Source organism: Elaeis guineensis, chromosome 8 (assembly GCF_000442705.2).
Source record: "Elaeis guineensis isolate ETL-2024a chromosome 8, EG11, whole genome shotgun sequence".
Taxonomy (NCBI): domain Eukaryota; kingdom Viridiplantae; phylum Streptophyta; class Magnoliopsida; order Arecales; family Arecaceae; genus Elaeis; species Elaeis guineensis.
The window spans coordinates 18922718-18947823 of record NC_026000.2 but is presented as its reverse complement, the minus strand read 5'-3'; the positions used below and the strand labels follow the sequence as shown (position 1 = coordinate 18947823).

General features: G+C 41.4%; 2 protein-coding genes and 1 non-coding gene across 3 annotated transcripts; all 3 read right to left on the bottom strand.

Moving 5' to 3' along the window:
• Positions 1-144: 144 nt before the first annotated feature.
• On the bottom strand, positions 145-19241 carry LOC105049989 (uncharacterized). The gene is made up of 3 exons (XM_010929829.4): positions 18951-19241; positions 2127-2269; positions 145-1262 (listed from the first exon to the last, which is right to left on the bottom strand). The coding sequence occupies exons 1-3, from the start codon at positions 19239-19241 to the stop codon at positions 287-289; spliced, it is 1410 nt and encodes a 469-aa protein (XP_010928131.2). The 3' UTR covers positions 145-286.
• Positions 7817-7922, bottom strand: LOC140851398 (small nucleolar RNA R71). The gene has a single exon (XR_012134150.1). It is a non-coding gene; the product is annotated as a small nucleolar RNA R71 (small nucleolar RNA).
• A 4500-nt stretch (positions 19242-23741) lies between the features above and the next one.
• Positions 23742-24879, bottom strand: LOC105049948 (probable E3 ubiquitin-protein ligase XERICO). The gene is made up of 2 exons (XM_010929759.4): positions 24725-24879; positions 23742-24517 (listed from the first exon to the last, which is right to left on the bottom strand). Exon 2 carries the CDS (start codon positions 24410-24412, stop codon positions 23909-23911), a length of 504 nt encoding a protein of 167 aa, XP_010928061.1. The 5' UTR covers positions 24413-24517; positions 24725-24879; the 3' UTR covers positions 23742-23908.
• Positions 24880-25106: the final 227 nt, after the last annotated feature.

Below are 25106 nucleotides of genomic sequence, written 5' to 3'. Positions count from 1 at the left end.
AATGGCTGAAATAGAAGTGGCTCGTTCCATCTCCGTTTCAGAGTCCATTTTCCTCCAACCAATCATGCCCTTGTATCCAATTAGTTTGGCAACCCGAGCGAGGGATAAAACATCAAATCATCGTCGAAATCTAGGGGTAAAAAAGTAAAAGGACAGTCAAGTCCGGTAAATGGCTCCAACATTCTGGCTTCTCGGTGCGCGACAATTAGCAAGCAATAGCGTAATGCCGGTGACAAATCTTGGAAGGGGTAATCTAGGTCCTTCCATTTAACCATCCAAACACCCTCTACAAGTCCAGGTTGACCTTGTAGTCCTTCACCTTGATGCTGGCATTCTTCCCCGGCGAGAGGCCCTCCACCTCCAGGTCCCAGACGGCTTTCACCACGACCTCCCGGAGATCCACCTCCCCGACCCTCAACGCCACTGGCGCCCTCACCGTCACGTCCAGCGGCACGCTCCCCGTGCTCTGGTCCCGCTGCAGCGCCGCCGCCATCCCCACTTCCAGCTTCTCCCGCCCCTTCAGCGACACCCTCATCACCGCCACGCTCTGCGGCTCCTGGTATAACGCCGGCAGCTGCCCCGAGCACAGCGCCACCCCGTGGTACGCCACCGCGACCCACCCTCCCTCCTTGTAACGTACACCGACTTTCTTGTTGGGGTTCTCGGCCCGCACGGTGACCGCCAGCTCCGCTGCGACGCTTCCGTCCTTGGGATTGATGTCGAGGGCGGTGACGCCGAAGTGCTCGACCTTGTAGGTGGGCATGACGGGGTTGATGACGAGGGAGATGTAGAGGAAGGAGGCGACGGCCATGAGGAGGAAGAGGAGGAAGAGGGTGCAGGAGCAGCAGATGCAGCACCCCATGGAGCGGTGGGGGCGGGGAATGTTAGACGGGGTGCGGCGTGGTGCGGAGGGTTCTGTACGTAGGACAGCGGGCGGGGGACGGGACGCCCATGCTGGGTTGGGGGGCAGGTCTTGGAGAGGAGGTTGTGGAGGTGGTGGCCTCTTCCTCTTAGGGAAAGGTGTACGTGTTCGGTTTGTTTGTTGGGTACCTGGCCGGAAGGAAGGGATGGAGTGGTTTGGGACAGCCTTGAACAAGGGAGGCTCGTACACTTGTTTGGTGTATGGAGGGGAAGAGAGACTGGCCTTGCTCTTGGCAAGCTGGCCCAAGTATTGACATGAGGGTATTGGGCTGTGGGCCTTTACAAATTCAATATTTGGGCACAGCAGGCCGGGCACCACGATGTAAACTTCGTGAAGTGTCCTAAATCAAGTTGTGGTCGGGGAGTCAAAACCCATATACCAACCCTCAAAAGTCTTCACCAGCTACACCGGTAAACAATAACAGACGGGAAGTTTCTTTACTAACGGAACTTTTGACATCTCTTTTCACTTGAAAAAAATATAGGATTAAGGTTAGGTTTGGCATCGCTGCTGCAACTGCACTGTTCCTGCTGCAGAAGCGAAGATGGCATTCTACAGTTCGGACCTGATTAGTTGTCCAGTCTCATCGAAGATATACATGGACTTCATTAAAGATTTTTCTATTTTCAACCCAAAAAAAAGATTTTTTTATAACTTATTCAAGTATGGAATATTTGACATAAAGATTCTTTTATAACTTAGTCAAGTGTGGAATATTTGACCGGGACTTGCTTGATTATAACTTAGTCAGCATAAGTTAAACAAATCATAAAATTTTACAAGTTAAACAAATCTTTAAATTTACTTCAGGATCTAGCATATCGATGCATAGGTTAACTGAATGTGGATACATCGAACCGACTCCTGTACCAGATATTACTAGTATTGGACCAACACGTATCGATATAGGATCTGACACCAAAATTGTGAATTTCAATTATTCCTGTATCTCTAATAACAATAGCGAGTGAAGATTTGTTTCAAATGCCAAATCTTCTCTAGTAGAAATTTCTATGTATGCATACAGAAAATATATGTTACCATATTCACATCAGGCATAGATGGAGTGATTCAACAAGTTAGATTCGGATAAGATAAAATACTGAACATGTACAGCTTCATAAGCTGATAGTTCAGGCCTCAATTCACCTTCCATTTTATTCCTCGTTTTTTCGCTTATTTTGGTAAAACTGCCTTCCAATACCGTGTGCGCTCACAGGGGAATGGGGTTTGCAAGTGGTCGACTGCCTGCAGCCACGCAAACGAAACTCTGGTTAAGAGCGAAGGTAGCGCCGCGTATAACAGCTCATAGACCTCGTTCTTGTGTTCCTTGGAACTCTTTTTAAGCTTGAAGGAATCCACCACCAAATAAAACCAAAAGTTACCCCTTTTAGGTGGCAGAATTGGCGGAGACAAATTTTTCGGGGAGGAATCCACTTTGTTCTTTCGAGTTGTTGCTGCAAAAATCCACCTTGGGTAGGATCGGCTGGAGTTGGACGATGATTGCAAGTCATGATAGTAGGACGGCAACGGTAGAACTTGTAAGATAAGTCTCCGATCGGAGTTGGCTCCGGCGAAGATCCTCCGACGCTCAAATTAGATCTCTGGAATAGATGGAAACAAGTGAACATTTTGTGAGAGAAGTATTTTCATATCTTGAGTTCTCCTATAGGTCTTCATTTATAGACAGAGACTAGAGAACCATGAGAAAAAAGGAGAATCAGGTGGTTAGCCTTGACTTACTGGATGATACGTCAATTGTCTTCTATCTTATCTAGCGAGATATGTTTGTTATATCTTTTTTATCTACTCGTCAGCAGCTATTCTCGATGGTCACGGGATTTGAAGATCTACGTGAGGGTTAAAGGTCAATCTTTTTCATTATGCCGGATAAGATCGGTTCGAGTGCCATGGATCGACAAGCATCAAGGTCAGACTGGGCCTAGCTTCTCCATCCAAACTAGTATTAGGTCGAACAAAGAATTCATCAAGGAAAGAATTTTCTGCTCATAACAAAAGCCCCCTACTCTCAAGTCCAAACTAGTATTAGGTTGGACAAAGGGAGTACATTAGCTTTTAGTAGCCGACGCCAATCCTCATTTAGATATCCAACGTGTGGAGATTTGTAGCATCATTTTAAGCAAACCGCTTTTGGACAACCTATCTTAAGTTAGATAGTGTAAGTCGAGGTATTCAGGCACCTTTAAACGACCTCTTGGAGGTAGCATATTTTTTGATACATCCTCGAGATGGCTCTGCATAACATTTTCTTTGAGGATCTTTGGCTAATGTACTCTCTTTGTCCGAATCTATTTTGATTCGAACTAGAGAGTAGGGGGCATGTGTTGGGGGATAATATGTCATCCAAGCCGAAGACACAAACTGGTGGAAGACTGACAACTTTGGACCTCATTGATCTTCACTTTCCAACTGATCCATCACGAATGGAGTTGCCTAACGGAAAACCCTGCCGATCCTGACTTCGGTTGCCAATCCTAGCTTCGACCGCCATCCTAAGCTTTGGCCGCTGATCTTGGATTCGGTCATGAATCCTTAGTCACTAGCATCGGAGCGACTCTCATCTCCACGGGGCATGCCATCTATCGATCTGAAGCTTACTAGCTAGATTAGATCCAATCTAAGAATTTCTCACTTCTTATCAAATTCAAAGCAGCCCAGCTGGCTCCAAAATAAATAAAATAGTCACAACTACCACATCTTGAAAATCTGGGCCCCAAATCTCGCCATACCGCATCCGAATCGATCGGAATGAATCAAAAACGTCGCTCCTAAACGGCCTTCACCTCTATCTATAAATAGAGATTGTAAAGGGACCCTCAAGGTAGGTACACATACACTCTCTCACTCTATCTTATCTAATCCAAAAATCTGACTTGAGTGTTGAATGGTCCCTGCTGGAGCCAACTCCAATCAAAATTTATTTTGTAGGTTCCACAGCGCTCACGATCTCCATCCTACTCCAACCTTTTTGATTAGTGTCAGAAATCTGTCGTAATAGATTGACGCTAGAAAGAGGGGCCAAATCCATTTTTGAGAAGGAGCAATAGATTGACGCTATGGCACCGCGCAAAGGAGCATCCTTTCGTTGTTCCAATGCTACCAACTTTTGATCGATTGACAATCCTGCTAATCAATAGGCTCAGGTGCAACCTTCGGAGGCTCCGCCTCTACTCTCTTAGTCGAGAACGATCGTCAAGGCGAAGCAATTCAACTTGCTAGTCTAATAGGTGCGGAATTTAACTGCTGTCGTTCAGGTAATACAGCAAAATAATCCCATGCCGCGGGCCTCTCCACCATCAGAACAACCTCAAAATCTCCCACAAAGCTCTGAGCAGGGGAGATAGACCGACAAAGCCGACCTCAAGGCCTAGAACAAAGCGAGAAGCGATCTCCAAATCCTCGCTTCGGATATGATTCCACCTCGGGCCGATCCCACTCGCCGCATTCGGAGGCCTATACTGCTCGAAATATGAAAATTAACCATAGGCTTCAGGAGATGAACCAGTGGATTGAGGTGCTCTACAACTTGGCCCCCGCACGGGATGATGGATTTAATACTGATCCACAATTGAGCAACTAAATCATATGGGAGTCAATCTCCCACCACTTCAAGATACTGCAGTTGGAGAAGTACAATGGATCCACTGATCCTGTAGACCGTTTGGAGAGTTTCAAGGTGGTTATACTCTTTCATGGGGCGATCAATGCTGCTCTGTGCCAAGCCTTTCCATCCACTCTGAAGACTGTGACTCGACAATGGTAGTCGAGTTTCAAGCTAAGAACGATCCACTCATTCGATCAGTTAAGCAGGGTATTTGTTGTCTATTTCGTTACAGCAGAAGACAGCGCAAATGATCGGATTCTCTAATCAATATCAAACAAAGAGAGGGAGAATCACTCTGATCCTGCATTGATTTTTTTAATACGATCGTACTTGAAGTACATGATCTAGATCAATCCCGTCATGACCATCCTGAAGGGCGAACTCATGAAGAATGGTCTCTGATTTTCACTGGAGAAAATTTGCCCATGTGACTTTGTCAATATGTTGGCTCGAGCGAAAAAGTATGCTCGGATAGAGAAAGCATTCGAGGAAGAAAGAACCTCAGTTGACCCTGCCACCCAAAAGAAGAAAGAAGAGGAGATCATGATGTCCTCACCAAGGCAGGACCGCGGGAGAGAATAACAGTGTTCTCGATCTCCACCTAGACATCAAAGGTCCAAAACCCTACCTCGAAATCACTGATCGAGGAGTCCCTCTGAGAAGGGATGGCATATGTCTCCACTAAGGAGATTCACAAATTACACACTGCTGAACACCTCCGAATCTGAGATGTGGATGGAAATAAGGGACGACTGATAAACACTTAATTTAAGTCATTTAAAGTAGAAAATTATATTTAATTTATTTTATTTATTAAGAATTTGATGTTTCTTTTTATGTTTTACAGGAAAGGTGATCGCCGATACAAAGAGTCCAATTCGCAGATCAAAAAGACTCAAGTTTGAAGAAAATTAAACTTAAAATAAAAATTAAATAAAAGAAGGATGCATACGGTATTATAGAAAATGAAGATACTATACAAGGAACTCAAAAAAGATATAGACGTCATTTTAAAGAAACAAAAATTTCTTTTTGTAAAGGAATGTAAACAGTTAATGGATGCACGGGATGGCGGATGCGCGGCATCGTTCGCATGGCACAGCGGGTTCGCATGGCAGCGGGCGTGCGGCAGCGAGCGCGCAGCATTGCGGGTGCACGAACACAGTGGCGAACAGATAGCTGGATCTGAAAATTAAAGAAAAAAATATATATTTGAAAATACTTCAAGAGGAAGAATTTATATTTTTTTATCTACTTGTGATTTTTCCATCTCATCCATCAATCTTTTAGTCCTTAGTATTTTCTTTAGTCCCACATCGGAAAACCATGTAAAACTCCTCTCTCCTAACACCTATAAAAAGATTTTTGTACTCCCATTTGAGAGGAAGTCCAAAAATTCTTCTAGAGCCTTGCATAGAGGAATAGAAAGTGACTACTTCATGAGCAGCTAGGCTAGCAGCCTCGGGAGTGGAGAAAAATTTTTGTAACGACACAGAGTGAATTTATTGTTCTAAACTTTCTTGTATTTCTTTATATGCAATAAAGATTATGCTTTTTATTTAAATCATCATGAGTTCTTTATTTGCTCTCTTTCATATGCTTTTATTTATGCTTTCCTGTTAGATTAATATTAGGAACAACTTTTACTTTCCGGAGACGCACCATGATCTACGGATATGGGGCATGCTGAGGAAAGAAGAGTTGTTTACCTAGTACTTTTCGGAGACACGCCGTAATCTACGAGTACGGGGTATGCCGAGGAAAGATAGATATTTTTTTTAAGATTAATCGTATCTATTTAATTAAAAAAGAGATACAACTCTGCTAGTGCAAAATTAATTCAAAACTTTCGAGTTCTTTATTTTCTAATTACATCAATTTTAAGATAATTTATTTTCTAAATCAAAACAATACTTCTTTCTTTTATTTTGTAATCTCAACTTAGCCCAAGATCCCTGAGGATACGATCTCGACTCATCCTACATACGTAGTGAGTAGAGTTATTTTTGGTGCTATCAACGACTACGCATCAAATTTTGGCACCGTTGTCGGGGACCTTGGCATGGTTGAATTAAAAAAAAAACCACTGACATTTCACAACACTTAACTAAAATAGCGTAACCTCAAATATAAATATTTCTAACTTGATTGGACACCTTGTTTCTTTATATTGCATCTCCATAATTAACTTTAAGGGCGCAACCCATTAACTAAGATAAAGTAGAAATTTGATCACCCTTCCTTGGCCCATAAATCACTCCCTTGCATTTGCATAACCTAAACCTTAATCTAAAATTAATTAGACGTTGACCCCTAAGGATTTTGAGCTCGTTAGGATAAGTGACCTTGAGAGTTGAACCAGGTTAGACTTGGTCAGCTAGCTGGTGTCTAGGCAAGTGGTTTGCGGGACGACTAGGCCCGAAGGAAGGTGATTTTTAATTGGTTCCGTTCGCTGACCTGGCCAATTTAATTGATGTCTAAGGAAAGCAATGGGGGGACTCCCACCGATCTTACACTTATCTGGCCAGTTGGTTGGTCAAGCTCCGACTTGGAGAGCTTGAAGGCTAACTACAGTTAGGAGCTGTCTAGAACTAGGGTAACTTTAGGATAGAGAGTCCACTGCATGCTAACTTAATTGTAATTAAAATCTAACCACAACTAATTCTTCTATTAGTTTTAGGACTTCTTAGGATCTCTTCTTTAGAACTCTTTTCTCTCTTCTCTTCTCCTCTTAATAAAAAAAATAAATAATCCTCAACAGTCTAGGATAGTCCTATATAGATCTTTTAGTTGCATGTTAGGTCGACGATCACTAAAACCCGACTTGCAACCATTAGACAAAGAATTAGAAAAGACTCTTAGGACTATCCGAGTTAGAAATATGGCTGCACCTGGTGAGGCTAATCCTCCATGCTCATTGAGAGAATATTTCACTCCATCCTCGTATACCTACTCTCCATGCATTTAAGCACCTCCAGTAGAAGCTATCCAATATGAGATTAAGTCTAGAATTATTCAAATATTGCCATCATTCTATGGACTTAGTAACGAGGACCCATACAAACACTTGGATGAATTTCTTGAAATTTATTCCACAGTAAAAATTCAAAACTTCTCCGATGATGTCCTTAGGTTGAAACTGTTCCCTTTCTCACTTAAGGACAAAGTCAAGCATTGGTTAAACTCCTTAGACTCTATAACCATTTCAACTTGGGAACATCTTCAGAGAGAATTTCTCAAAAAATACTTTCCAATTGGAAAAACAAATCAAATTAGAAAAGCTATCACTAATTTTTTCTAATTGGAGGGTGAACTTTTTCATGAGACATGGGAAAGGTTAAGGAACCTCATTCGTAAATGTCCACACCATGCTGTCCCTAAATGGCAACTTTGTCAGTATTTTTATGATGGTTTATCAGAGAAACACCGACAAATGGTTGATGCATCATGTGATGGGACATTCATGCTAAAGAGTGAGGATGAAGCCTGGCAGCTCTTTGAAACACTTAGTGAGAATTTCCTACATCATATGTCTGCCACCTCTAGAGAACAACCCATGCTTCAACAAAAAAGAAGTAAAATTTATCAGATTGGAAACGTCATGGATATCCACAGTAAGGTAGATGAATTGTCCCAAAAATTAGACCGTCTTCTAAATACTGGACAATCCCCGATTCTACCTAACCCAATCCAAGAAGTTTGTGCATTGTGTGCAAGTCCAAACTATTTTGTTAGTGAATACCCAGTCGCACCTCAATTTCCTGAGTTTGTGCACGAGTAGGTCCAACAAGCTCGCAGACCAGAAAACGATCCATATTCGAACACTTATAACCCCGGCTGGAGAAATCATCCAAATTTTTCTTGGAGACCACAACCAGTGGTTGGCCCTGCCACACCTCGACCTTAATATCAGGACCCAATATATAGGCATGGACCATACCATCAATTTCAAAATGCTCCTCAACCGTCTACTACTGGTCACAGCTCAGCTTTTGAGAAAAAAATTCTGAAAGCACTAGAACGATTAGAAGTCAACACTCAGACCCTTAACTTCCATACACAATCCATTGCTAAGTTAGAGACCCAAATAGGTCAACTAGCGACTGCATTCAGTAGGAGGGAAGGAGAAAAATTATCTAGCCAATCCGAGAGCAACCCAAGAGGGCAATTTATGATTGAGAGCTTTAATACCCCAGAAGCTTTTTCTGAACACGCCAAATCAATCATGACTCTGAGAAGTGGGAAGGTCATTGAATACACTAGTAAAATCAATGAGACCGACCCTAAACCTCTAACCAAAGCCAAATCACCCAAGAACAAGGAGGACCTTAAAATAGAGAATGAACCAACTGCATCGGAATCATCTTATTTGCCTAAAGTCCCATTTTCAGATGCCCTGAAAGCCCCTATTCCTGCTGATAAGAAGGGAGGAAGACTCAACGAGATATTAGAATTATTTAAGCAAGTCCAAATTAATCTTTTCCTTCTAGACGCAATCAAACAGATCCCTGCTTATGTAAAATTTTTGAAGGATTTATGCATCCAAAAATGTAAATCTTGATCACAAATTTCAAAGAAAGTACACCTTACTGAACAGGCTAGTTCTGTCTTCCAGTATGCCACTCCTCCAAAGCTTAAGGACCCAGGAGCCCCCATCATTTCCTATGTTATAGGAGATTATCATATTGAAAAAGCTCTTCTGGACTTAGGGGCAAGTGTGAATCTTTTACCTAGTTCAGTGTATGAACTTTTTGGATTCGAAGAACTGAAACCCACATCAGTCACACTGTAATTAGCCGACAGATCAATTAAGGAACCACGTGGAATGCTTGAGGATGTCTTGATCAAGGTAGATGAGTTTTACTTTCCAGTTGATTTTCTGATTCTCGACATGAAACTAAGTGGCAACCCAAGACAAATTTTCATTATCTTAGGACGACCCTTCCTAGCTACAGCAAATGCATGCATTAATTGTAGGACAGGAGTCATGGACGTATCGTTTGGGAATAAGAAACTGAGACTGAATGTGTTTGGTGCTTCCCAAGGACCATCAATGGATAGTTGTTTCAAAATAGATACACTAGAAGACATTACAGAAGATGCAACACCCATAATTCTAGCACCAGACCCCTTAGATACTTGCTTGGCTCACTTTGGAATGTATGACTTTAAGGGATATATGAAAGAAGTTAACACCTTGTTGGATACACCACACGATAAAACCACTCCTTCATGGACAATCAAGTATGAGCCATTGCCCACATTAGCCAGTACACCAATAGTCCCATCTTTAGAATCACCATCTACGTTAGAATTGAAACCCCTTCCTGCTATGCTCAAGTATGTATGACGTCTAGCTGAAGACGTAAAACTTAGCGCTTGTTAGGAGGCAACCCAACGATTTCATATTTTTTTTACTTTACTGTAGCTGCAGGAATTTAGAATAAGAGCCTATTAATCAATGAAGCTATCTTCAACTTCCGAAGCAAAATTATCCTAGGTGCACTCTCTCCTTTTATTTTCTTTGCTGTCCTACTCCATTGAGGACAATATAGATTAAGTTGGGGGGGAAAGAAAATTAATCAAATCCTCGAGTATGGTCAGAAATAATTAGTTTTGTGTATCCAAATTTTATTTTGATTAAGAGTCAATTAGGCATCCTAATCAATGAATGATTAACGGTCAAGATAATTTTAGAGATACTGAGGAATAAATTATTAAGAAAATCTAATGAATGATAGGGTTTAAACTAGACCAAATTTTAGGAGTGATTCTACAACCCTCTTCTTACTGATCTCAATAAAGAATCTGCTTCATGAGAGATTGGGTGGAAAGGTCGAGGTATGTAAAAAATTCTTCTTAAAATTTACTTTAAAAAAAATATATTGGTTTCCTACTGAGTAACTGGGCCCCTTCACCTAAGTAAGTGTTGTGGTTCGCATAAAAAGGTGGGCAATGTTAAAAAAAAAAATAGTGGATAATAAGGAGACTAAATTGCAAGAAGATAATAAACCTTTCTCACATTAAGTTAGAAGATTTAAAGAATAAAGTGGAAAGTTGGTGAAAGAAAAGCTCTTGAAATTTGTTTAGTTAATACTCAGCCACTAATTGGGTCAAATTGATAATCCAATGAAGTATCTCTTTAATGGTCTGACCAGGTATCATCTACCTTTTGGGATGCCTAACCTAACTTTTTATTCAAGACCGAGTCGGTACACAATGCTGATATATCTATTTTACTTGAGGACGAGCAAAATTCAAGTTAGGAGATATGATAAACACTTAATTTAAGTCATTTAAAGAAAAAAATTATATTTAATTTATTTTATTTATTAAAAATTTGATGCTTCTTTTTATGTTTTACAGAAAAAGTGATCGTCGATACAAAGAGTCTGATTCGCAGATCAAAAAGACTCAAGTTTGAAGAAAATTAGACTTAAAACAAAATTTAAATAAAAAAAAGATGCATACGGTATTATAGAAAATGAAGATACTATGCAAGGAACCCAAAAAGGATATAGACGTCATTTTAAAGAAATAAAAGTTTTATTTTGTAAAGGAGTGTAAACAGTTAATGGATGCACGGGATGGCGGACGCGCGGCATCATTCGCATGGCACAACTGGTTCGCGCGGCATCGGGCACGTGGCATCGGGCGTGCGGCAGTGGGCGCGCGGCATTGCGGGTGCGCGGACACAGTGGCGAACAGATAGTTGGATCTGGGAAAAAAATATATACTTGAAAATACTTCAAGAGGAAGAATTTATATTTTCTTTATCTGCTTGTGATCTTTCCATCTCATCCATCCATCTTTCAGTCCTTAGTATTTTTTTTAGTCCCACATCGAAAAACCATGTAAAACTCCTCCCTCCTAACACCTATAAAAAGGCTTTTGTACTCCCATTTGAGAGAGAGCCCAAAAATTCTTCTAGAGCCTTGTATAGAGGAATAGAAATGGACTACCTCATGAGCAGCTAGGCTAGCAGCCTCGGGAGTGGAGAAGAAATTTTGTAATGATACAGAGTGGGTTTATTGTTCTAAATTTTTTTATATTTTTTTATATGCAATTAAGATTATGCTTTTTATTTAAATCATCATGAGTTCTTTATTTACTCTCTTTTATATGCTTTTATTTATGCTTTCCTGTTAGATTAATATTAGGAACAACTTTTACTTTTCGGAGACGCACCGTGATCTACGGGTACGGAGCGTGCCGAGGAAAGAAGAGTTGTTTACCTAGTACTTTTCGGAGACACGCCGTGATCTACGGGTACGGGGTGTGCCGAGAAAAAATAGATATTTTTTCTAAGATTAATCGCATCTATTTAATTAAAAAAGAGATACAACTCTGCTAGTGCAAAATTAATTCAAAACTCTCGAGTTCTTTATTTTCTAACTACATCAATTTTAAGATAATTTATTTTCTAAATCAAAACAACACTTCTTTCTTTTATTTTGTAATCTCAACTTAGCCCAAGATCCCTGAGGATACGATCTCGACTCATCCTACCTACGTAGTGAGTAGAGTTATTTTTGGTGCTATCAACGACTACGCATCAATGACTCCCAAGAGCAAGTAAGATACAGACCGATCTGGATCAATGTGATCCAAATAAATACTACCTCTACCATCACGATCACGGCCACAATATAGAAGACTGCATCCAACTTTAAGATGAGGTTGAAGATCTCATCTGGTGCGGACCAGTTCATCAAACGTCGGTTTGAACAATAGGAAGAATAGCGGAGATCACCTCAACCATAGGAGCAATAGCCAAGAGAGTCCTCTAGAGATCAATCTATGGTCAGAATAATAAACACCATAACTGGGGGGCATCATGGTGGTGGGATGAAAGAACCCATTGAATAGAGAACTGAGGAACCCATCGTCTTTACCGAAGAAGATGCATAAGGAGTTTAGTTCCCACGTATTAGTTGATAATAAAAATTTGGTTGATGTGTTATTTTATGATGCTTTCTCCAAAATAGGCATACCCTTGGAACGGCTAGGGCCACTCAATTCTCTCCTTATGGGATTCACTAGAGATGCTATATCTGTCGAAGAAGTCATCACCTTGACGGTGGTTGCTGGTCGAGCCCCTCGACGATCCACGGCCCAAGTTAATTTTTTCATGGTTCAGACACTATCAGATTACAATATCGTCCTTGGACAACCAGGATTGAATACATTCCGAGCTGTGGTATCTATGTACCACCTGAAGGTGAAATTTCCAATGGAGTTTGGCTTCAAGGAGATTCAAGGTGACCAAGCCCTAGCATGGTAATGTTACACCCTCGTTCTCTAGAGAACCAAGCTTTTTGATGCATGCATCATTGACAGACTGGACACCCGTGATAAGCTAACCGAAGAGCATGGGGAACCAATGGGAGACCTTGAGATGATCACATTGAATGACTGGAATGAAAAACATACAGTTCAGGTTGGGTTTAGCTTGGATCAGGTAACCAAAGATCGTCTCACTTCTTTTTTGCAGAAAAATGTTGATGTCTTCACTTGGACACCAGCTAACATGCGAAGCATTGACCCCGGGGTGATGTTACATTTGCTAAATATGAATTCCACCTATCTACTTATCAAGTAGAATAAATAAAGCTTCACCCTCGAACGACAGAAAGCCATAGCCAAAGAGGTGGGCAAGTTTCTTAAGGCCAAATTCATATGGGAGGCAATTTATCCAGACTGGATTGCTAATGTGATCTTAGTGAAAAAGACGAATGGCAAATGATGAATCTACATTGATTTTACAGATTTAAATAAAGTTTGTTCGAAAGATAGCTATCCATTATCTCGGATCGATCAGTTTATGGATGACACCTCAGGACATGAACTCCTAACTTTAATGGATGCTTTTTTCGATTACAATCAAATCTGAATGGTATCTGAAGATGAGAAGAAAACAGGTTTTGTTATTGATTGATGTCTCTTTTATTGTAGGGTTATACCCTTTGTTTTGAAGAATGCAAATGCAACTTATCAGCGACTTATAAATAAAATCTTCAAAAATTAGATTGGATGGAATATAGAGGTCTATATAGATGATATGCTTGTCAAAAGTAGATCCTCAAAGATCCATATTGATGATCTTAAGGAAGTCTTTGTTACACTTCGAAAGTATCAGATGAAGTTGAATCCCGTGAAGTGCACCTTTGGTGTTGCCTTTGAAAGTTCTTGGGGTTCATGGTTTTAGCCCAAGGAATAGAAGCAATTCTAGAAAAAAATTGGGCCATACAAGAGATGAGTCTATCGAGGTTTGTGCAAGAAGTCCAACACCTCACTGGCAGGGTGGCAGTGCTAAGTCGGTTTGTCTCTAGAACAGCTGAGCGCTGTCTCCCCTTCTTCTAGGTCCTTAAGCAATCAAAGAATTTTTAATAGATCGTAAAGTGCCAAATGAAGAACTAAAGAATTATCTTAGCTCCGCACCACTTCTTGATAGGCTGGAGTCTGATGAAGAGCTCTACCTATATCCGACAGTCTCACCCATCGTAATAAGCACGGTGTTGGTCTGTGAGCAAGATAAGGCCCAAAGGCCGATCTATTACATTAGCAAGACTCTCCAAGATGCCAAAATTAGGTACACCAAGCTAGAGAAGCTGATTTACACTCTCATTGTTTTGGCTAAAAAGCTTCGATCCTATTTTCAAGCGCACAGTATTGTAGTCCTAATTGATCAACCTCTAAAGATGATCTTGCATCAGCCTGATATGTCAGGTCGACTGACAAAATGGGCAATTGAGCTCGTAGAATTCAATATGAAGTTTCGGCCTTGCCCCTCCATCAAGGCACAAGTTCTAGCAAACTTCATCATAGAATGTACGATCTCTAAGGATAGCTTGGATAGCCACAAAGAGCCTGGACCATCTGAAAGCCTACTGGAAAGTGAACCTGAGGGGCTTTAGATCATGCATGTGGATGAATGATCAAACTCTACAGGATCGAGAGCAAGCTTATTGCTGATCAAACCGAAAGGGTTCGCCATCGAATACATTTTATCGTTCGACTTTCCAGCCATCAATAATAAGTCTGAGCATGAAGCTCTTATTGCTGGACTCAAAATTGCAAAGAAACTTGAAGTACGAATGCTGAGGATCTGCAACGACTCCCAATTGGTGGTGGGGCAAGTGAAGGGAGGCTTGGAAAGAGAATATAAAGAAATACTTGCAGAAGGTGAAGGGCCTCATTCTAATATTTACTAATTTTGATATCCAGTAAGTACCCAAATCGGAGAACTCGAGGGCCGATCTCTTTCTAAGTTAATGACTTCAGCACCAGGAGACTTGCCTGGAGAATCTTTCTTGGAAGTCTTGAAGGAGCGTAGCACAGAGGAACCAGTTCCAATCTTGTAGATTGATGCTGAACCATGCTAGATGGATCCATATATCCAATTCCTAAGAGATAGGATGCTCCTTCCGAACTCAAAGGAGGCTTAAAAAATCAAGCATCAAGCACTTCACTATATTCTCTATGAAGCAAAACTATATAGAAGATCCTTCTCCCTTCCTCTTCTCAAATGTTTGCATCCATCTAAAGTTAACTACACCCTACGAGAGGTGCATGAAGGAATATATGAACATCATCTAGGTAGTAAGTCACTAGCTTATAAGATACTTTGGTAGGGATATTACTGGCCTATGATGCAATAAGATGCGGCCAGCTTCGCTAAATGCAGCAACTGATGCCAGTGGAATGTCAATATCCAACGTCAACTAGACACTCCATTAGTCCCAATCAGCACCCCTTGGCCGTTTGTATAGTGGGGTATGGACATCTTGAGTCCATTCCCTCAGACATCGGATCAGAGAAAGTTCTGATATGTTGCTATCGACTACTTTATAAAGTGGATAGAAGCTGAACCTCTCACTAGTATCACCAAAGCTAAAGTATTGGACTTCGTCTGAAATTCATCATCTACTGCTTCGATCTCTCAAGGGTGCTGATCACAGATAATGATCGCCAGTTCTCTGATTTCGAATTTATCGAATTCTGTCAAAGCCTCAGCATCTCCCATCATCTTATATCGGTAGGACATTCACAGGCCAATGGAGAAGCTGAGGTAACTAACTATATCCTTTTATAGAGATTAAAAGCCAGATTAGATTAGGCCAAAGGGTCATGGATGGATGAACTGCATCATGTACTTTGGGCCTACCGAACTATCCAGAGGATACCCATAGAAGAGACTCCTTTTAACCTCTCATTCGAAATGGAAGTAGTCATCTCTATGCAGATTGGACACCCATCCCCACAGGTCGAAAACTATAATGATCAGAACAATGCGGAGCTACTTCGAGCCAACCTAAATATGCTCGAAGAGGTTCGGGAGAAGGTGGGCATGAGAATGGCAGCCCATCAGCATAGAGTGGTGTGATACTATAACTCTCATGTCTAAGGCAAAAAATTTAAGATCAGTGACCTAGTCCTGTGTCGCACCGAAGTATCGCAATCTACAAAGCGAGAAAAATTATCTCCAAATACCCCTATCGAGTGGATGAAGTCGTCAAATCCAGAACTTATCGTCTAAAGTGACTGGATGGAATGCCCCTACCTTGGCTATGGAACTTAAAAAACCTCTGGATGTATTATCAATGATGTATTAATCATTTCTCAATAAAATAATTCTTTTTCAAGACATCGTCGCTCTGTTCCAAATTTCGATCTAAGATCTTGATAGTTGAGAAGCAAGGGCTAACCTATAAGATCCTCGAAGGCCCCTTGTGAGCAAGGCAGACGAAAATCTTGGCTGATCAAAAAGTGATGGTTAATCTAAAAGGATCTTTGGGGGGCTAACCTATAAAGACCCCCAGTACTCACCTATCCAACCTACGTGGGCCAAAGACCTCATTGACCGAGAAGCAATGGCTAATCTATAAGGATTCTCAAAAACCCACCAGCCTACACAAATTAGATGCCTCAGATGATCCAAAAGCAAAAGCTAACCTAAAAGGATCTTCAGAGAGTTAACCTATAAAGATCCTCAAAAATCCACCAGACTACACGAATTGGATGCCTCGGATGATCCAAAAGTGAAAACTAGTCTAAAAAGACCTTCAGAGGGCTAACCCATTAGGATCCTCATGTGAAGAATGAAGACTAACCTATAAGGATCTTTCTTCGGAGCTAGCCAACCCAAGTGGTATGGACCAAGGATCCCGACAACTAAGAGACGATGGTTAACCTATGAGGACCCTCTGAAACCTCTCATTCCTAAACAAGCTAGACTTGGAGCTTCAACCATTTGAAAGACAAAAGGTCTCCACTAAATTTCAATATGAAGTCAAGAAATATAGAGTTCGGGCCACACAAGAAAATAAGCCAAAGAAGAGAAAAGAGACACAGGTGAAACAAAACACTCAATTCAAAATATTTTATTAGTAAACTTGTCTTATTATAGAGATCAAGTCGCTAAAAATAGGTGACTATAAAAAAGAAAAGAAAAGTACACCAGTCATGTTGAAAAGATCCATCTCTGACCCATAGAATCCTAGCATCTTGGAAACTTGAAACGTCGTCAGCCGTCAAGCCTTTTGGATCGACAACAATGATCTTAGGCACCATCCACTGACTCAAAATCTCAAGAAGCGTCGACACTAGGAAAGAAACTCTCAATTGATGCTCTGCACTCTCTAAAATTAACCTCAAAGGTCGTAATAGATACTTTCATAGTCTGGAGAGCTGTTTCGAGCTAGGTGGTGGCAAGCTGAAATTTCTTATGCTTGGCTTTATCTTTAGTGAATCTACCAGTTGCCGCACTCTCCGTTAACTTGGTATGAAGTTGTATTGTTGCAGATCTCTCATTGTTCAAAGTTTGAAGGGGTTGATCCATAGCCTTCTGAGCTGAAGTTGATAAACACTTAGATTAAGTCACTAGAGGTATTAAATATTATAATAATTAATATTATTTTATTAAAATTTGATGCTTTCTAGCTTATTTTGTAGGTAATTAGAAGTTTGGGCTCGCATAACTCAAATTAGATTTAAATTGACTCAGATTTGAGTGAACCAAATAACCAGTTCAAGGGCTAATCAAATTCAAGTGTGAACGCAACTTACTCATGAAAGAAATAGATGTAAGCTCTCAAGATTCAAGAGTTTAGATTAGAAGATAACTTTTCACATGGATCCAAGTGTGAACATGACTTAAAGATCAAAGGCTAGGAAGCAATGCATCAAGATCCAAGGGCTATCAAGGGAAGCACCATTCAACTAAAACCCTAAGAGAGGGAGAGAAGGACTCCATGCCACAATCAAACCCATCAAGTGCCACTCCAACTTAAATTCAGCATGAAATTTTTCACGTGAAGGAAAAGAAGGAAAGAAGTGCCACCCCAACCCAATTCCTTGCACAATCCCCACGCCCCTCATATCTTTCTCTTCATGCTAATATTCTCCACGCACGCCCCTCATCTATCTTTCCTCATGTCATAAAAGTCCACACCCTCTCTCTTTATTTCTTTCCTTCTTTAAGCAATTTTCCTCGTGCCCTAAGCTCCACGTGCCTCCTCTCAAAGTCTTCATGCAAAAGAACTCCTAACGCCCAAGATTTCATGCATGCCAAATCCTAGCAACCCACTCCCTCTTCTATAAATAAAGCCTCACATCCTCCTTTGATAGATTCTCAACATTCGAAAGCCTCCATCCTTTCCTCACATCCTCTCAAGCACTCTTTCTCCAAGCCATCCCCCTCCTTTTTCTTCTTTTTTCTATGCCTAAGAAGTTTAAGAGAGGTCTTAACCCTAGCATTCGTTCTACCAAATCTATGAGAGGTCCTAATCCTAGTGCCACTATCCTTCTTCTCCATTATCTTCATATTTTTATCTATTTTTTTTCTTAGAATTTTTAGACTAAGCCTTATAGTCATCCTGCCACTGTCTGCATCGAGAAAGATGAAGGATTCAAGGAAGCATACCTACCATCGAGCGCAACAAGAAGATTTAACTTGGAGTTAATTGTCTTGTATCACTTTTATCTTTTCTTTTATATATTTTTTATTAGATTAATAAAAAAATTTTATTATAATTTTTTTTATTAGTTTATTTTAATCTACTATTTATTTTTTTTATTTTTAAAATAATTAAACTTAGATTCCTATGGATACGATCTCGACTCACCCTATCTATATAGTAGTAAGTAGAATTAATTTCGGTACACTATGACATGTATCATAAGTCAACTCGCTTCGAAGATCGATAACTACTGACTTTTTTTATTCACCGATTGGTTGAGATTATCAATTATTTTCTAAGCCGAACGAAGCTTGCCTTGAAGCCAACTTATCTTGGGTCGAACCCCACCTAGTTTCTTGACGATCTTGGATGTTGCAATGGTATACTCCAGTTCAAATATCCTATCTTGAGCTGCATGCAGTTTCTCTCGATAAAGAGCTACCTTTGTAGCTGTGCCCCAGGTTGCTTCACCTACCATCTTGATGAACCTATTGCGCTCCTCGATCAATGTGGACCTTTCTGTGAAATATGCCCTGTCAGTCTGCTCGAGGCACCCTCTTAGGCATTTCACTTCTGTCGAAGCATCGTCATAGACTTTCTTTATCTTCAGAAACTTTCGCTCCACTTTGGCAACCTTCTTCTTAGCCTTGTCAATATCTTTTTCAAGAACTCCAATTCGAGTCTTGATAGGCAGAGATATTGATATAGGTTCGGCACGATGACTAACAAGCATGTGCCCATAAAATTTGCATCAGTCGAACTGAGAATGAATGCATCACGAGAATCAGAGACCACAAAAGAGATAGGTGACAAAAGGTTCTTTTCATTAACAAAAAATTTGTTTTACATTTGTAGAAAAATAAAAGAAAAATGAAACAGGATCAAGTATCTACAACATCAGCCTAAGGATCGATGGAGGAACTTGGGGTAGCTTCAGCTAGCTGCTCGAACCCTCCGATTGACTATGAAGGCATCGACGATGTCAGAGCATTAGTAGCAGTCGATGTAGGCATCTGCTCACCACCTGCCCTACATACAGCTGCTCTTCAGCTGTCGCAGATTCAAAAGCTAGCTCTTCATCAGCTTTCTCTTCTTCTTCATCCAGAAAGGCTAGGTCCATATCTAGAAAATGCGTTGCTATCTTTTGACGGAAAACATCTTGTTCGATGATGAAAGCTTTCTAGCCAAATTGAACCTTCGCCTTGAAAAATTTCTTTGATGCCCAAAAAGCTTCTTCTGCTAGACGCTTGACTTCAGCGATCTGACCTTCCATCTTTTTCTTGACCTCGGTGGCTTTAGTCTGGGCTGCCCATCATTTCTTCTTCTCCAAGATCAAGTCAGCCTCAGTCTTTGCTTTTGTAGCTTTGGCCTTATCCAATGCCACCTTCAAACGTTTAGCTTCGGTCTTAGCTGACTCTATCTTAAACCAAGCCTCGACCGCAGCAGCTTCGGCCTTCTTTTGTGCCTTGGTGGGATCGGTCCGATCGAGCAATCCTCAATGAATTAGTAAAAGCAACGACGTAATGACCCAGTTGCACTCAGAAAAGAAGACTTATTAGATAAAGATGAAGGAAGGAGATAATAGAAAAAGAAAAGGGACTCATCCGAATCATGGAGGTCACAGCCTCCCTCTGCTACCTCCCGAAGCTCTGTCCCTCAACTCTGCTCAGATTGGCGTTAAGAAGCATCCCCTCGAATGCATAACAGGTGATTTTTCAATCCTCAAAAGTACCATCTATAGGAAATATGAATGTGCCATGCCTCCACTTGATGGATACTTCGACAGAATTTGAACTTAATTGTTCAGCTCGGGGCATGGATTGGTGACTCTCCTTAGCCTAAGGGGCAAGAAGTGCTGTGGGCTTCAGGAGGCGGGACTGGATTAGTGGAGCCGATATAACCCCCACCTATGGCTATCCTCAAAAGATCTTTGCTTCTTTTAAACCCTAGTGGCGGCCAATGAAGATGCCTTCCTCTTTTTAATTACATTTTTCTTCAACTGTTTGAGCTCCTCGGGCCTCATATCTACAACAAATCGAGATAAATCAGCATAAAAAAAAAGAGAGAAGAGCAGACATCGACAAAACATCAAAACTAACTCTCACCTCTGAGGTCAGCCAAACTGAGGTCCGTGTTAAAGAGAGTTTGCTCTGACAACAATTGCTTCAGAGGAGAAATTTTATACCCTCACAAAATCTTGGAGCGCTTTAAGTCCTCTCCCCCAGCTTTGAGATCTGAAAGACAAAGTTCCTCAATCGATACCAGTAGCGAAGTCTCCAGCCCTCGAAGGAAGGATTTGAGACAAATAAGAATTAGCTCTTTCACCTATAGACAGAAGAAGGGGCCTTCTTTATCAGGGTGGAGACCCCTAAAGGAGAGATATACTATCAGTCTTCGATACATCTCTTGATGGTGAAGAAGGATCGAAAGAGAAAAATAGTTGGATGGATTTCGGCCAAGATACAAAGAGTGACGAAGCCAATAATAAAACAAATGGAGTTTGAGATAATAGAACAAATAGAGATATTAAAAAAGCGAAAGAGTTCAACAACAAAAGAATGAATAAGTAACCTGAGTCAGGCCTAGAATATCTCCTCATATAGCCTGATTCAGTCGGGAGGAGGGTCACCAATCCGACCACTGGGCTCCAGAAGTTCCAACTCATATGAAGCCCAAATCAGACTTAGATCCTCTTAGTCCAACATGGACCTAATGATGTCAGCACAAAAAATGGTCCGACCTCATGCCCAACACCCGACCCTACACGATCTCCTTCTGAAGAAGACCCAGAGGACCGATCTCCGTAGAAACACTCAGAGTCTGTCATTAAAAAATAAAAAGAAGAGAGAAACAAAAAAAATGAAAAAGAAAGCTAGAAGATAAAGGGCAACTAAGAAAGACCAAAAAGACAAGAAATAAGGAGGAAATCACAAAATCAACAGGGGAGCAAGGAAACCCACTTGTAATTGTGTACGGGAGATAGGAATGATAGATCAGGAAAGATCATCGGCAACTTGAGAAGGCCGAAAGAGACAGCCAAGGGAAGGTTTCTCAAAGTGCTCAAAGAACCAGAAATTTAATTGGAGGAGAAACAGAGGAGAAGAAGGAAAAATTTAGAAGCATAAGGAAGAAAAGATAGAGAAGATTTTGCCTCTTTTATAGGTGCAGAAGAGCAGTATGATCCGGATATCGAATCATCCCTGATCGTTAGATGATCAACATCTGGCATATTCTCATTGGCCCACAAAGCTATCAAATGGCTTATTTATAGGTCGCACCCAAAACGAAGCGTGCCGCTCTTCGAGTTCTACAAACCGCCCCACTTATCTTGGTCATAATTAAACTCTTACGTGACCCTTTGTTTCGCCCAACAGTCATGGGCATGTCATTTCGGTTGCGATAAGGATGTATCTTCAGTAGGTTAAAACTAATATACTCCCTTCATCCGAACCCACTTTGATTCGAACTAGGGAGTAGGGGGCATGCATTTGGGGATAATATGTCATCCAAGCTGAAGACATAAATTGATAGAAGACTGACAACTTTGGATCTCACCAATCCTCACTTTCCAGCGGATCCATTTTGGATGTAGCTTCATGAAGGAAAATCCTGCCGATCCTGACTTCGATTGCTGATCCTAGCTTCGGTTGCCAACTTAAATTTTGGCCGCCGATCTTGACTTCGGTCATGAATCCTTAGCCACTAGCATCGGAGCAACACTCATCTCCACTGGCTATGCCAGCTACTGATCTGAAGCTTACTAGGTAGACCAGATCCAACCTAAGAATTCTATATTTCTTTTTAAATTCAAAGAAGCCCAGTTAGCTCCAAAGCAAATAAGGCAGGCACAACTATCACATCTCAAAAATCTCAATCCCAAATCTCGTCATACCACGTCCGAATTGACCGAAATGAACTAGAAACATCGCTCCTAAACGGCCTTCACCTCTATCTATAAATACAGACCACAAAGGGACCTTCAAGATATGCACACACTATCTCTCATATTTCTTCTCATCTGTTTCAGAAATCTGACTTGAGTATCGGAGGATCTCCGCTGGAGGCAACTCCGGTCAGAACTTATTTTGCAGATCCACGGTGGTTGCAATCTCCGTCCAACTCTAGTCTTTCCGATCAGGATCAAAAATCTGCCACAATAGGAGTATTTGTTTCATTTAAGGAAGGATAAATAAAGCATTCTGAATCAAGATCATTTAGCTGCTAGTTCGTTATGTAGCCAACACTCATCGCCTTTGTCGTGATTATGCCACTATTAAAGATAAAGTTATATTGGCCATTAGCATAAAGACATTCAAGTGTATAAAACAATAAAGCCAGGGGGCAGGGGCTCAGGCTTGTTGGAACGCAGAATTATTCTTATGCTTCCTTCTTGACCTGAGGCTAGGTGTGAGATGTCCTTTATATCCATGTCTGGTAAAAGTTAATCCAATATATCTTTGCAAGATTCCTTGGGTCTCTCTTGAGCAAGCAAGCATCGTGACGCTCTCGTAGCTATTCTGACGACCCTAACATATTCATTTGAGGGCATAATACCATGGGAACCTATGACTGAGAGTTGGAAATAATGGCTCCATAAGCTTAAGATAAAACAATTGCAAGGTAGCCAACGTTGATACATAAAACCGTGGTTATAAAAAAATAATTCAGCATAAAAAAGAGGGTGACAGACATATTCGTATGAATTAACATGATCTGTAAATGTTAGGGGGAGAATAGGACATCACTGTACATGATGCGTTTATACATGTCATGTGTGAGTACATAAACAGAGAGGGGCAAGCAATTATCAGTGAAATAGTGGTTTGGATCACAGCCCTACGAACGGACACAAAAGGACGTAGGGAGGGTAGACACGTTTATGGCGTGTTTAGTTTGCGGCTGAAATTGAAATTAAAAATAAAATCGGAATGATTATATATTTCTCAATATATTTGGACGATGATCCAAATCAAAATTAGAATGAAATAACATTTAATTGCAGAAGTGAGTAAAGGTTGGATTTCAGAAGATTGAGGCCTTCTATTTCCCTTGGAATCCGAATGGAACTCCCTATAAAGCTGACCCAAAATAGCTCCGATTCAAACCTAAAACATCCCTATTAAGTGGATAGGGTAGGCCCAAATCCAAATCCTAAACACGCACAAAAAGAAAAAGAAAAAGAAAAAAAATAACAAAACGTTGTCCTTCGCCAAATAAGATGACAAGAACCAAATAAATATCCAAAATTAGAAAAAGTGCATTTTTAGTTCCTTACAGAAAGTTTAACTGTACACACAACAGTCGTCATATATATTTACAATAATTAAAACTACAAAAAAAAAAAAAACTGAAAAAAAAAATACCGCGTATCATCATCAAACCGAACACCACTTAGAACCCTCAGTGGCAACCGCCGTAATTACTACTAATAATACCAGATCGAAGAAGAGGAGGCGGCAGCGGCGGCGGGGACGGCGGCTCGTCTGTGGGGAGGAGGTGGGATCGGCAGAGGGGACACGTGGCGTGATGGTAGTCGAGCCAGCGCTCGAGGCAGGTCTTGTGGAAGAGGTGGCCGCAGGGGAGCCGGTTCACCACCGACTCGGGCTCGAACCGGATCAGGCAAACCCGGCAGTCGATCGCCTGCTGGCGCCGCAGGCCGAAGGCCGACCCGAACCGAATGGGCTTGAACCGGCTCCGGAAGCGGTCGGCGAGGGTGGGCTCCGGAGGCCAATCGGAAGCGGAGCCGGAACCGGCCGGGTCCGGAGGCGACGGGAAGGTGCGGAAGCCGAGGATGTGGAGGACGGAGCAGGCGATCTCCTTGAGGACGGAGACGATGAGGGCGGTGTTCACCAGGAGGAGGGTCAGCATGCCCTCCGAGGGCGTCGGCAGGCTCGAGAGACCCATCGCCGTCGAATCAACGGGATCGAACGGCTCCGATTCGATCCAATGCCTCCAAGCTCAGGGATCACGAAACGATCTTTTCCCACCTCTCGATCTAGCAGCCGCGATCTGTGAGTAAACAACAAATAGCAAAAGAATTAGATCAAATAGTTCCCCTTTTTTTCTACAGAACATGGGGGTAAAAGTTGGATCTTTCATCGCGAAATGGATCGAGAAACCTATCACAGCTCCCGAAATTTGAAAACTTCGATCAAATATTTGCATTAAACTGGGAATTATTAAGTAAACCAGAGAAAAAAAATGAGAGAGAATTACTCTGCTTGAAAATTTTGCACTTCAAATTTTGCTTCTTGGGTTGGCTTTGCCTTCTCGTGCAGGGTAGAGGGAAGAAGAAAGTGTGAGAGAGAAGCAAGAAGGTGGAGTCACGGAACCCAACTCTCGTGAGTGGACGGGAGTCTTAGTTTCACCGCACCCTACTTAAATGGCCGCCCTCCTTTCTTGGACTTCTCTAACCACGGACTTAACCATGGTTAGTTTCACCGGTCACCTGGGGTTATTTTTGCTCCCACTCTCTCGCTCAACCTGGGACTCAATTATTTAAGATTCCTCCATCCATTAGTGCTAATGATGATATAGTTTTCCCGTTTAAGTTAGAAGATATAAAGATACTTAGTACATCCACCTCCATTGGTGCTAA